The sequence below is a fragment of the Netta rufina genome (genome assembly GCF_964035555.1).
Source record: "Netta rufina genome assembly, chromosome: 1".
NCBI lineage: Eukaryota > Metazoa > Chordata > Aves > Anseriformes > Anatidae > Netta > Netta rufina.
Window position 1 is genome coordinate 21,067,187 of NC_140123.1, and position 13,532 is coordinate 21,080,718.

The 13,532-nt window shown below is 45.5% G+C and overlaps 1 protein-coding gene across 3 annotated transcripts in view; it reads right to left on the bottom strand.

Moving 5' to 3' along the window:
• Positions 1-13,532, bottom strand: part of ATP8A2 (ATPase phospholipid transporting 8A2) — a 97,140-nt gene that overhangs the window by 14,775 nt on the left and 68,833 nt on the right. For all 3 annotated transcript variants that reach the window (XM_084295087.1, XM_084295086.1, XM_084295088.1), the window contains exon 3: positions 12,934-13,038. In XM_084295087.1, the coding sequence (XP_084151213.1) occupies positions 12,934-13,038 (105 nt within the window). The remainder of the gene's footprint in view (positions 1-12,933; positions 13,039-13,532) is intronic.

Consider the following 13,532-nt stretch of genomic DNA (forward strand, 5'->3'; position numbering starts at 1 on the left):
TTACTGGTGCATGTACTAACCAGCAGCACTCTGCTGAGCAACCTCCTGCTGACTGCAGAGGACTGCTGGTAGGTTGGAAGTGCACAGACGAAGCGTAGTGAAACAATCAAAATTGGCCTGTGAATGACACAAGTGGCATACTTGCTCATCTTCTGCAGGTAAAGGAGAACATACAGACTGGGTCCACCCATCTCAGCAGGAGAAACAGAGGCTACTTAAAACAGGGATCTTGCACCGATCAAAAATGGTAGCTCTAAGAGACAAATAAATAACATCTGCCACAAAATTCGGACACTGAGAATTGAGTTAGCCAAGCCAACAAAAGGCATGATGGATATTTGTTTCTCAGCCCAACTACAGCACCAGATGAAGCACCAGATGTTATCTGCTACAGGCCGTTCATGGTTAGCTCCTTGGGCTTCTACACACAACATGGGGAGAAACGCGTGCTGTCAGGGGACCTCTGACCATGAGGGACAGCTCTAAGGAAGCCAAAGCCAGACTATCTTTGATATTGCTAATTACAAACAGCAATTCCAAAAACTCCAGTCACATCTGTTTTTCCCATTTGAGAAATTATATTGGATCTCGTCTATGCAGAGGAAGAAAATCTCAAGGCAGAATTAGAGCATTTGTGGCTTAAGTGCAAGCGGTGATTAAACACGCTGCAAGTCAAGACCAGTCAAGCAATATCAAATGAGCTCTTAATACAAAGTAGTAAATGCAACACAGCTCTTCAGAAGCGGGTAAGTATTTGATTTATTAACCGATATTAGATCTCCCAATGCAAACCCTGAAAGGAAAAAAAAATAAAGTGAAGTTAAGTGGATTACTTAACCACACCAAAGTGTTTGCACTGATACCAGTCGAGTCCCTGCTTTCAAAAGAGGTTTTCTTCTTCTGCCATCAGGTTAACAAAAAATTAAGACTTCTCAGTGTTCCTCCACTATGGTGCAAAACTAGTGACGACCTCAGAAGCCCACGAAGGCACAAGATTAGTCCTTGCCCACAAAAATATTGCTTGTAAATCAATCCTGAGCGCAAGCTGTGACTCTAAGTGTTAAATCTGCTCTCCAGGCACTGCGAGCCAGTGCCTAAGCCCTCCCAGCAGGGTCTAAGGGTGTCACCTTCAGACGCATCACAGCAAAAGAATAAAAGTTAACGGGATCGCGTGCCGAATATTGGATGTAGTTGTGTTTATACTCAAGACCTAAAAATGGTGTCAGAGGGAAAGAAATCACAAACCCAGACATCCTGATGGGAGCCAGTGACCTGGAAAGTGACAGTGAAATATGCTGAAGTTGGCTGGCTGGTGACCTCGGAAGGGGTAAGGGAGAAACATCATCTATCTGTAATTACACCAAGGACACAGCACATGGACAAAACGCTTGCTACTAGAAAAAATAAACAGGAGCTCAGAACAAAATCTAGGAAAAATGGCCCAATTCTGAGGGTTACTATTAAAAAATGATTAAAGAAGTAATTATTCAGGTAATCTAAAACCAGTTATCATTAATAAAGAATACCTGGTGCAAGGAATATCTTTCAATGGCTTCCTCAGAGGGCCAAGATGACTTGAGCCCACAAATTCATTAAGTGGGTAACAAATTAAAAGGTGAACTAAAAGCGTCATGTTAATTCATAACAAACAGTATTTTCCATTCCATGAATAAAATAACTCTTCCATTTTGATATCTGAGTTGCTCTGAGGTGTCAACAGGGACCTTCATTTTATTTCTGTGTGTTCTCTTCCCGCTCCTCACAAAAGCTTAAATCCAGGCAACAAACATCTGGCTTTGCACATTCAAATGAGGAGCATCAAAACAAACAGAATAATTCAAAGCTGACCACAAGGTCCCGCTGGCTCATTTGCTCAAGTAATTAAAAAAAGATGAGCTTCACCACCAATTAACCTACTGAGCACTAATTAGTGTTAATGAGGATTTGCCATACTTGGTAGAGCTTGACCCAGAATGTCCTCCCCGGTTCACTAATTGGCTGGTGGCAAATGCAGGACGCACAAAGAAGGAAAGGTTAAAGTGGATGCAGGTGTCTCTTAAAACTGGATCTTCCCTGAGAAAACATACGCAGAGCTTAGCTTAAAAATAAATAAACAAATAAAAAGTCAAGCCCCCCTCTTCTCTCACATGAACCTAACTCTTACGAAATGAGCTGTGGTTCTGTGATTCTGAGTTTGCATTTTTGCTATGATGTACTAGTGGAGATATAAGGCACAGGCACGCCAAATGGGCGAAGATGCTTAGCTGCTGTTGTTTTTAACTTGCTGCCCTTCCAGATCATTCAGAATTCAGTCAGATACATCTGAAATGACCTGGTTTTGTTTCCTGCCTTTCCACTTTCTTGAAGGCAGACTTGAGGTGTTACTGAAGCCTCGCTAGGGCTGCTAAAAACTATACAAAACACAGAAATGTTTATATCCCAGCTGCTGTCCCTCCACCTTAATAACACCCAATGAACCAGAGCAGACGCACGGCTGTTCAGTTCAGCACACCCAGTGTTAGCTTCATGGGTAAGCCCACAAGACCAGAAAGCACATGGAAGTTTTCCCCATCATTTCAATAGCTATAAACCCCTTGCCCTGCTGCCTGCAGGTGCTGTACCACCTTTTCTTCTGTCCTATGCTACTGCCATGGCATCAGCAACAGATAAATCTTTGTACAGCTTGGTTGAAACCAGAAAACCCTGCAAAGCTCAGGCTGAAATTCTGCCCTTAATTCCACGGCATTCCTCCTACCCATATGCACCTTCAAATGGCACAGAAGACAAACCCTTGTTTAGCAGCTTTCTTCCCCACTATCACATTCTGTTAAACATCTCGTCATCCATGCAGCCCTAGCTGCTTGCATTCACCTCCTGGTGCAGGTAATGTCCTGCAACTTGCTGTCATTGCACTACGACAGCAGGGAGGAAGGGGAGAAGAGAAAAAAAAATGTAAAACATCCAGTGTGGCTGAACAAGTAAAAAGATCAGAAGTTTCTGTCCCTGACATCTTTTACTGGGGATTTGATTTTGAGGGGCTGAGAGGATGCTGCTCTCTCCCTTTTCAGAATTTAGAAATAAAACATAGTAATTAATTTCTTCCATACGTTCTGTACAGTAATTTACACGAGTTTGCTGTTTCTCTGTTGACACGCTTCTGTCTCTGAAAGCTGCATCACCATAAAATATGAAGAGAAAGAAAAAAGGTCTGACACAACCAGACTCCTCCAGCTTTGATCAATCAATCACCGAGCCATTTACAAGCAGATTGTTGATTTTCATTTCAATCTCTTGCTTCTCAAACTCCATTAAGTTTCTCCTAGAGGTTAATTAGAAGTTCAGGCGTGATGAATTTTACATCAGGATGACCTGGCACGGGGGGGGGGGGCTCGCAGACCCCTCCCCAGCTGCTAGAACACAGCAATTTTTGCTGAGGATGCATTCACTTCTCACCAGCCCCATCCCTCACCTTTAGTGCTCTGTAGCACTGCTGAAGCAGTGTCAGTCACGGCTCTGATGGACAAAGAGCAATGCGAGCCAGGCAGAGGCTGTGCCTGGAGCTGTTAAACTGGAGTTATGCAGCAGGCAGAGAGATGACAACGAGAGCAGACTTGGCATAAGGAGAGTGGAAAAAACAACCTGCTTACAGACCAGGAGCTCAAAATCGAGCAAAATGCAAATATGCTCAAATGTGAGTCACACCGAAGCTGAGGATTTGGCAAAACTCTGTACATTCACATACCCAGAACAACCCCAAGGCTTTGGAAGAAAGGGCTGTGCACGTGGAAGTTGCACCCTGAGCAAATAGGCCTCCAAAGCCCAGAGGATGGAGGTGTCACAAAAAGAAATCACCCTCCAACAGAGTAGTCAAAGGAGCAACTGAAGTCTTCTGCTGGTTTCTCTGCCCTGATCCACAAAAGGGAGATGTTATTTTTGGTTATCTGTCTTTGGATTGCAGGAATGTTTTACTATGAGGTCAATCAGGGTAGGAGGTCTTTTTAATTTACAAGGCAAACAGGCATTCCTGATAATGAAGCTGCAGTGTAATCTCCAGACCATTTCACAAGGAAGTGTCTGAGATTTATAAGTGGCAAAACAAAATTCAGCATTTTCTTTGCCGAGGCAGTGTCTGCACACGCTACTTTACCACTCAGGATGCAGCTGAAATAAGGAGACATCCAAATCCAAGCCCCTTCTGCCTTCTTCTGTCAATACTCGGTGAGCCATCAACAAAAACCAGGCTGTGGCTAGAAGACCAAGGGGTCTTCAAGACCAAGCACAGGGAAGCGCGGCCTGTACCACTTGCAGGCCCAGAGGTGCCAGAAGTTACCTATCACAGGAGACTCCTGCACCAACACAGCCAGGCTCTAGGGAGTGCCGAGTCCTGGCTATGGGTTCAGCAAGAGCTGACTGCCCAGGGAAGCTGGAGGCATTGCGTCCTGCCATGGGGTAACACCTCCCGGTGGTGTTACCTCAGCAGCTCTCTTCATCTGCTTCCCAAGTACATGTCTGCCACAGGTGAGAACTCCCTTTCTTGACACAGAAGGTGACTTTTTAAGGAACTTGCCTTCCTTACGAGTTATTTTTGACATTATCCAGACAAGCATTTAAGCATCAGATGTGTCTGGATGCACAGCTTCTCAAGGCCAACTCAGAGCGGCCAAGCAGTGGTGACTTCCCCAGGTCTGCAACGCGTGGCACCGAGCTCTGCTCACAGCCACTGCAAGCTGTCCATCCTGCCTGGGTGGGAGGAGGTCAACAGTGTCAGGCAGCTTCGGTGGAAGCTCCAAAGACATCCTTTCATCCGTTCATATATCCTGTGGAGCTATGATCAGTTGAGATGATACAACTGAGGAGCTGTGGCAAGGATGGGACCGTATAACCACGGTCGGTGGAGAATGATTTGGGAATCACACCAGCCCTGCACCTGCAAGGGCACACGAACCCATAGCCCTCTCAAATGTCATCACAGCTGGTGGTTCGGTAGCGTGATACTCTACCAGAGCAGAAGCTCTCCTTTCCCATCATATCTCAGAGGTTTGCATACACAGAAGCCAGCCTGCAGCAGGCCCCCAGCCCGGTGCACGTGGGTCTATCCATGGGTCAAACCCCTTGTGCCAGCACAGAACCACCTCGCAGCAGCAGATGGGCCAAGACACATCGTGGATTTCAGCCAACCCCACGTGCAACACCAGGGCTGTGTGCTAAGTTCTGGGACCAAATTCTCCACTCCAAGCCCACAAAATCCTCTTCAAGTTGGTCCTTAGAGTCGTATGGCTAAAAGAAGAACAAAGCTTTCCTTTGGGGGGCAAGCAAGAATGATTTATATTTTCTTTCGTCATTACTGACGAAACATTACATTACATTTCTCCTAATGGAGAAAAAACAAACAGATTCCTTCCTTGACTTCCGAGATCACTTGGACAATGCAGTCTAGCCTTCATTTTCAAGGCTGCTGTTCCTAAACTTTCCCAACCCTCCTACTTCAAACAGAAGGTGGTATTACCGAGCACGTTTTAAAAGCACCATTAAAAAAACATCAGACATAAAACATTACATGCCTCTCTGAAAATCAACAAGCCCAAGAAAATAATAAATGAGATCTCTCTCCTCAGAGTGCCTTCCATTTGGAAGCACTGGAAACATTTAGCACGTGTTTATGCATTTCATAACCTGGGGGTAGGGGCAGGCCTAGGCCTCACTGTCAACTGTCCCAAGGCAGCTAACGTAAAGCTGAAGCTGCTCAATTTTGCCTTCAGCCTTTCCAAAACGTGGAAATTGACTCAATTTAAACCTCTGAAAAGCAAAAAAGGCTCAGTATGACTCGCTGCTTTTCGACTACCCTCCCTTCAGTATCAGTGCTGTTTACTTCTCATCCTGAAGTGCCTCACTTTGCACTTACTCTAGTGGGTGCTTCGTCGTATCCTCTCCAGATAAGGTGGCAATACAGCTGCAATCGTAACATTCTTTTCCTCATCACTCATATTTTTTCAGGAGTAGTCACCTTGGAGGTTGAAGTTTTCCATGCTTGATCTTTACACGCAGGTGTAGTGTTTTGATTCATTTTTAAAACACATTTTTAGTAAACATAAAATAACTTGTGTTCAAAAACTCTAAACCCTAAACTCTGAACTACAATTTCTATTTTTTTTTTTTTAAAGAAAAGGAGAATAACAGCTTGCAGCAACAACAAAGACTGATGAGCTTTGAAAGTGTCTGGATACAATTTAGAGCAAAGCCCAGGACATTTGGTGGATTTGGAAAAAAACAAAAACCCAAACACCAACCAAATTGTTCTTCTTTAAGCTTAAGTATTTTGAAATTGTCCACTAAGCATTCAATATCTAGTACAACTTTTTGTCTTCTTGTCCTTGCTAGAAGTAACTCGGCACTTTAATCTTTGCCACGACTGCCTACCTTCAGAGGAGGAACGCTGCTGCCCTGCCTCTCCTCAGAGATGTGTCAGCCAGGGCAGGAGCCAGGGCAAGACTGCTGAAGCCATTACGCTGCAGTAGTTGTTATGGAGCACGTCTCCTGCTGTGCAGCCTAGAGGGAAGATTTCTTCTTCTCTTCCCTGCTGAGATCCCCGGTGCCCAACCCAGAAACTCAGGATTAGGCATCAGAGAGACTGGCCCCTTAATCAGTTTTAACTCGTCTTGTTATGTTCCTTTTTTTTTTTCTTTTTTTTTTTTTTCTAATCTTCCCTTTCAATTTACAGTTTCATTTTGGCCTTTGTGCTGATACTGTACCTCCGTCAACTTTGACTTTGCTAGCAGATTTGATCACAGCCCTAAATCCTTCTCCAGGTCACCAGGTTTTAACCTTATTTGTGCGCTGGATCTCCCTCACGGTTACGTGATAGGCACAATCAGGATGTGAAGTAATTAATTGCACTGGAAAAGGGGCACGTCAGCTCCAACTGGTTTGTGCTAGCACTTGGGTCCCCGGTGCCAGCCGGAGCATGGTAATCCTTCCTTTATGCCCCCACCAGATCCTGACGTGCTCCCGGCCACCCCTGCCCCACTGCCCCGCTCAAAGCAGAACCAGTCCTGGTAACTTGTAAGTGCCTCTCACATATGAGGCTTAAAAATGCCAGAAATTATCAGTACTTATTAAAATGAGGAAGTAATGTGGCAATTCTTTACTGCCACGGGGCAGGCGGGAGAGGGGAAGGGACAAGTGTAAAATAAAATGAAATTAAGCATTTTCCATCTACCACACATGAACGTCTACCATATGGAATCAAAGAATTTAACAAAAAAGCACTGATATCATTTTATGTGCGTTTTGCTAGTAAAAGGAGTCTAATATCTTTTTACTAGTAAAGCTGCAAGGAAAAATCGTAAATATGCCAGTCACTTTGTTGCGTACGCTGGTGGAGAAATCTCGCCTTTCCTTTCCAGAAATGGTGTGAAGACCATCTGGAAAAATTGATAAAAAAAGCCCCTGAAACCTCAAAAGCAAAACATACCTCTCCCCTCTTCAACCTCGTTTTACGCTCAGCTGCACTGATGGGTCCGATGCAGATCGCAGTCCTGCATACCCACACACCAAAGTCAGCACACTCACGAAGCGAGGACGTGGCTCCGAACATCCAGTGCTGCTTACCCGGTTGAAAACATAAGATTGAGTTTGTTTTAAGTAGGATTTGTTGTACCTGCTGATGCGAAGGGGCCTTGCTGGCACGGTCTCCCTGTTGGTGGGGATGTAATTTGGACTGCAGCACTGAAGAGACGAAGCGCTTTGAAATAGAACGAGCCCACGCCTCGTTCCTCTTGATGTGAATGAAAGCACTTGCCTCTTCCTCAGCAATGAGGACATGAGGTCCTCAAGCTCATTCACAGGTTTGTTAAAAGAGAAAAAATAAGTCAATTTTAGCACTTCTGCTCCCGCCCAGGCAAGGCTGGAGGCTCCATTGCCCTCAGCGGTGTGCGCAGCCCCACACCCACGCCAGGCTTCCCTTCTCCTCCTCCCCATGGACCCACGGGGTGGGCAGCTCTCCACGAGCTCCTGTGCCAGCTGAGTGAGCGACTGCCCACCCCATCACACCGCTACTGAAATGAGATAGGTGTCTGCCCTCACCCACCACATAAAACCTGGGCTGAGATCACTACAACAGCTTGTGCTCGGGGTGAGAGCCAGGCACACGCGTTGCACTCCAGCAACGGGCAGCTCTGGTGAAAAGCACTGAAGAGAAAGAGGATCTCCACCAAAGGGGACAAACAGCGGAGAAACTAGGGGGGGAACTGCAGTTTTGGGTACTCTGAAAACCAGCATTTGTTTTACAAAGTGGAAATAAAGGAAAGAGGTGGCGAGCTATCGAGTAAAAAGGCATCCTGTGAAAAATGCTGTGCAAAAGCATGATGTAGGGCTTCCTTGTCTGCTGCAGCTCTACCAGTTAGTTCAGCTCTCTGTTAAATGAAAGACATTGCCTCCAAAATTTCCAAATAATTTGAAGAAATTGCTCCCAATACTTCGCCGATGCGAGCACTTATCCACAACACTGCAGACGGGCCTTCAGCTCCTTGTAGGGCATGCCGCATCGCTCAAATATCATCAATATCAAATACTCTCCTAATCCCAGCCACCGAATGATTACAAAATGGAACAGAAAAACAACCAAAAAGCTACTTTCAAAAGGGAGCCCAAGGCAGAGAAACCCTCCGCAACTGTAAAGCTACTGTCACAAAGACTGTGCTGCACAGCTTTGTTTGCTTGCCATTCGTGGGCCATCGGAGCACTGAAGTGATGTGGGTTTCCAAAATGAAGTTTGTTTTGGTCACTAATCGGGCTTTACTCCCCCTGAACTCCTGCTGACTTCAATGCGAGGTTAGATGGAGTGAAAAATGAATGAAGACTTGAAGATTTGGCCCTTTATGAGCCAAGACTTAGTTGTAAACTTACCTCAAGACACACACACAAAAAAAATCCCTGCAGCTGAGCTCAACGCCACTTTTGAACACAAATCTGTCGAAAACCTGTTTGTTTTCTTTGTGTAAATCTCGCATGTTAACATGATTAGCTCTGCTGGGCAGGTGTCTCCACATGTCCCTGTTTGCTTTGGCACTCGAGCTGCCCCTCTCACCTCTCTGAATTCATGTAAATTTGGTGCTAAATCCTGCCCTTTGTTACATGAGAGTGCCAGGCAGCCCTCTCCCCTCCTGCACCACGGCTCGCTCACGTTGCAGCCAGGCTGGGTGCCAGCCCCGCTCTCCTGGCTGCCAGGCTGGGGAGGACCAACGCGGGCACTCATCTTCCACAAGCTGGCATGTGAGCGTGGCACGGGGTCCCTCACTGCATGCTCCTTCCTCTGCTTCTCAAACAATTTCTGGAGTTGCTGGCTTTCAAGGGATTTTCCCCTGCTTAAATCCCCCGCTCCTGGGAATCTTCTGATTTTGTGATCATTGCAGCTTCCAAGAAAAATAAAAGTAAGGTTTTAGGTGTCCAGATGTGATACAGAGAAAAAAATGAGATCATGACCCCACATCTCAGAACAATGCACTTAATATCATCCCTTCAAGCATCACACTAGTGTTATTTGCAAGGTATTTGGGACCCAGATGTAGCACTCAAGTTATCGATGCTCTTCCCAGCTAAAACCATCCCCCCTCTACTGTTTGCTTCCTCACTTACCATTCCTAAGACAAAAACGTGCACCTGCTTTTAGAGATCAATAAAAGCAAATACAAACTTTCAGGAACTGCTCGAAGTTATTACCAAGATTCAGGATATAACCGGCACTAAGAGTAATTTTTTTTTTTTTATTAACCTAGAAAAATGTCTCTAGCAAGAACAGTTGCCAGGGTGAAGACCTTCTGAAGCGGGACGTGGGTATTTGGGTACCAAGAGGCACCAGCAGATCTCCCAGCCCTCCTACCCAAATTGCAGGGAGGACCCAGGTGCTGTCCCCCTCCTGCTTTACAGAAATTTGGCTGAGCCACTTCAAGTGCTGGTGCCCTGCTGAGCACGTCTCCATGCACTCACTGCCTTCCGGGGTTCGTGAATCCCTTTTTGTTTAGCAGAATAATCCATCCCCATCTTGCACCTCATTTTTCCCCAGAGGTCTAGGCAATGATAAAAGCAATTAGCTCCCTAAATCCCTCTCTTATCTGTAATTGGGTGTGATTTTTTTTGTTGTTTGTGAAAAACACCGCGCAAAAATAGTGTCCACTACGTGTGACAGGAAACCAGGCCCTGACGACAGCCAGCTTATCTCCCACAGCTGCCTGACCAAACCAACACCTAATGGCTGTGGTTTCGGGAACACTTCCAGCCCAGAGCTAACGCTGGCACTTAGAGGTGACGGACAGACCTGTGCAGTTTTAGTACAGCTCTCCTCTTTCCATCAGAAGTGAGGGGACTGTGGTACCACCCCCTTCCTGCTGAATGTCACACCGCCAGAAATACCCTGAGAGCAGCGGGTCTGCAGGCAGCAGGGGAGAGTAGGGCACGCATCTTGGCACTCCTCCTTTCTACAGGGATGCTTGTAGAAAATAATACGAAGCAGAGCTGCTGTAAGTGCAGTAAGGTCCCTCTCTGCCTCTTTCCCACCCTCACCCGTCCCTTTGGACAAGCGCAGGATTTCAAGCAGGTGTGAAAGAGCCAGCAGACAAACAAAAGAGATAAAAGGCAGCGTGACTCTGAAGAGCACTCAGGAGGCCACATCACAAGCACAGCACAGCAGCTCCTAGCAGGCAGAAGCATTCTACCATTATCTAGTTCGCAGATGGACCACCCAGAAAATCTGGGAGCAATTAGGAAGGAGAACAAACAAATGCGTGGAAAGAAGGGGGGAGGGAGAAGGGGAAGGAGGGCCAGAAGGGATTCCTTACATCATCTCCATGCAAGCGTTGCGAGAATGAAGTGAAGCTATATGGAGGAGGAATGCAGATGAAAGAGTTTGCAGTGAGAATGCAATAAAATAAAAGGCTATGAAAACACACAGGGTATGAATGAATTACAGCATGGCCATTAAACTCACAAAAAGTCAGGACAGTGTGTAAACAGAGCGGAAACCCATCAAGTTCTAGGGGACACGTACACGTGCTTATAGACAGATTAAATGCCAACTGTCTCTGTCACTGCTAACAGCGCATCAACCTGCCTTCCAGCCCACGGATCCAGCGTGCCAAAAGCAGATTCGCTTTCCCACGTGGCTGTCAGCAGCTGGCACTTAATACCGGCAGGAAAACACAAACGCAACTTCGTCCTACATGTGGATAGGAACCACAGCAGCACCAAGGAGCTCCTGCCATCAGAACCACGTGTCTGGGAGCAGCCGGTGCTCAGCACGACCAAATCCCACTTGCTTGGCATCTGAGTGGCCCAGCCATCAGCAGGTCTCAACACAAAGCTGCACTTTTTGTGCATTTTGGCTGGGAGGCTCACCTGGTCTTGGTAGCAAGCGCTTCGGCTTCAACTGGCTTCAAGGGGTCTGCTCAGGCCTCTAAAAGCAAGGCCCGTTTTTAATTAAATGGTGGATTTCAGGCAGCTTTGTTGCTTTTAACTGTGGCATAGAACATTGTCTTTGTTGAGGAGCACCGCAGAAGTGCTCCTTTTTCTTTTTTTAAATGATTTGATACGCAGTTTGTGACTTCTGCAAGTGAGTACAACTTAAACACCCTGTTCTGCAGTACCCAAAAGGCACAGCAGAGAAATAACTTGAAATAAAACCTGAACACACCAAGCATTTTGGAGTGATTTTAATCAATACCACTGTGTTTACTTTGTCTTGGCTTGTGAGAAGCGCACTCTGATCACTATGTCCATCTTACAAACATACTGAAGTTCACAAAAGCATCTTTTTAAAACTTTTCAGTTTACCACAGTCTTGGTCAACTCACTCCCTGATAATTTTCCCTAAAAAAAAGGGCTTATTAACTCAAAAGTTCAGTTGAAAAATCTACTATCCACTCATCTTAGCAGCAGCTACAATATGGCAATTAGTTTACCTTAGAATAGACATCAAAGGCTCAAAGGATGACCCTGCCCTGCAAGAACAAAATCTTTTAAAAGCTCCATTCCACTCAGTTTGCTAGTTTATAAGGTTTGCTAAAATCCAGTTTAATGATCATGTAGTTTCTTAGCAAGTCATGTGGTGCCATATTGTTTAGGGAACAGAAGAGTTAGTTCTAAAACCTTTTTGAACTCGGGGAGCTTTTCCGACTAGCTGATGCAGAACCACATTCTACGATGGTAAATGAAACTGTTGGATGCAAAAGCCTCACTGTGATTTTCTTTGGCTTCTTTCACAGGAGACAAAAGTTCCCACACAACACAAACTCTCCCCTTACAATGAAGGATTCAATAATAGCAATATGTTCAAGTCCATATGGTGTGGCTACAAGGAAGAGGCACAACGAGAAACTGAGAACCCTGAATGCAGGGGCCTGTACACTGCGGCGAAAAAAAGCAAAAGCAGAAAAAAAAACAAAAAACAAAAAAAACAAAAAACACGATCCCAACCTTGAGGTGAGAATGAATGAAGCTGTAGGGAAACACCGGATTAGCCAGTTTTCCTTTTAGGTACAGTCTGACTCTCCTCATATCCTGTGTCACCAACAGTTCCCTCCCCTAATGTGGTTATCAGATTGGTTTGTATTCTTTTTTTTAAAGGCAAGGAAAATACGTGCAAGAAACTCCTTACAAAACCAGTCTAGCCCAGTGGCCAGGTAATAGCACTACGTGTCACCAGGCGAGAGACTGAGCTGCAGTTTCCGAATGCAGGCCCCCAGCAGTAATGCAGGAGAACTGAAACTGGAAGGGCTGGCTTTGGTGGGGCAACAAGCAAATATGAAACAGAACAACGACAACTGAATAATATAGGACAGAAGCCTTCTTACCCTGGCTGCAATCAGATTTGAATGATGAATGAGAAACAGGCAGGGGAGAATAGTAATTTTTTTTTTAAACATTGGCATAGAATTGCCCTACCTCTTTCCATTACTGTCACGAAGCATGGCTTTTCCCAGCTCTCTCGTCTTCATCTCCAACTCCTGAACTTGCTCCAGCAACGTTTTATGGTAGGTGTGCTTTGCTCTGTACCACAAAGACAAGAAAAACATACAAAAAGCCAAATGAACACTGTGTTGTTACAAAAGCCCAATTTTACTTCTCTGAAGACGGGAGCAGAGCTCTCCCTTCGTAGGATTTTGGAAATAAGGCAGTGGATGCGTATGAACAGTCAGCCAAGGTTCACAGCAGGAAATATTATGTAAGAAATGAGAAAGCAGATTGACTTCAAATTTATCTGAGCTTGCCTGCTTCAACACAACTCTCAAGACATAACCAGCTAGCAATGCTATCAGGCTACGCAGCGCTGACACCGCTGCTGTGGGACTGCTCAGGACCTGGGCTCTCAGACAAAAGGAGGGGGATTCATTGAATATTCATGGCAGTAAAGCCTGATTCCTCTCTGTCTTTTGAGCTATGCTTTGCACCGCTCTGAAAACCCGAGAAGAGTCTCAGATGATAATTGCCATTCAAGCCCCTTTATTTTCATTTATCAGTCTCACACGACTTGGAAAGGCACT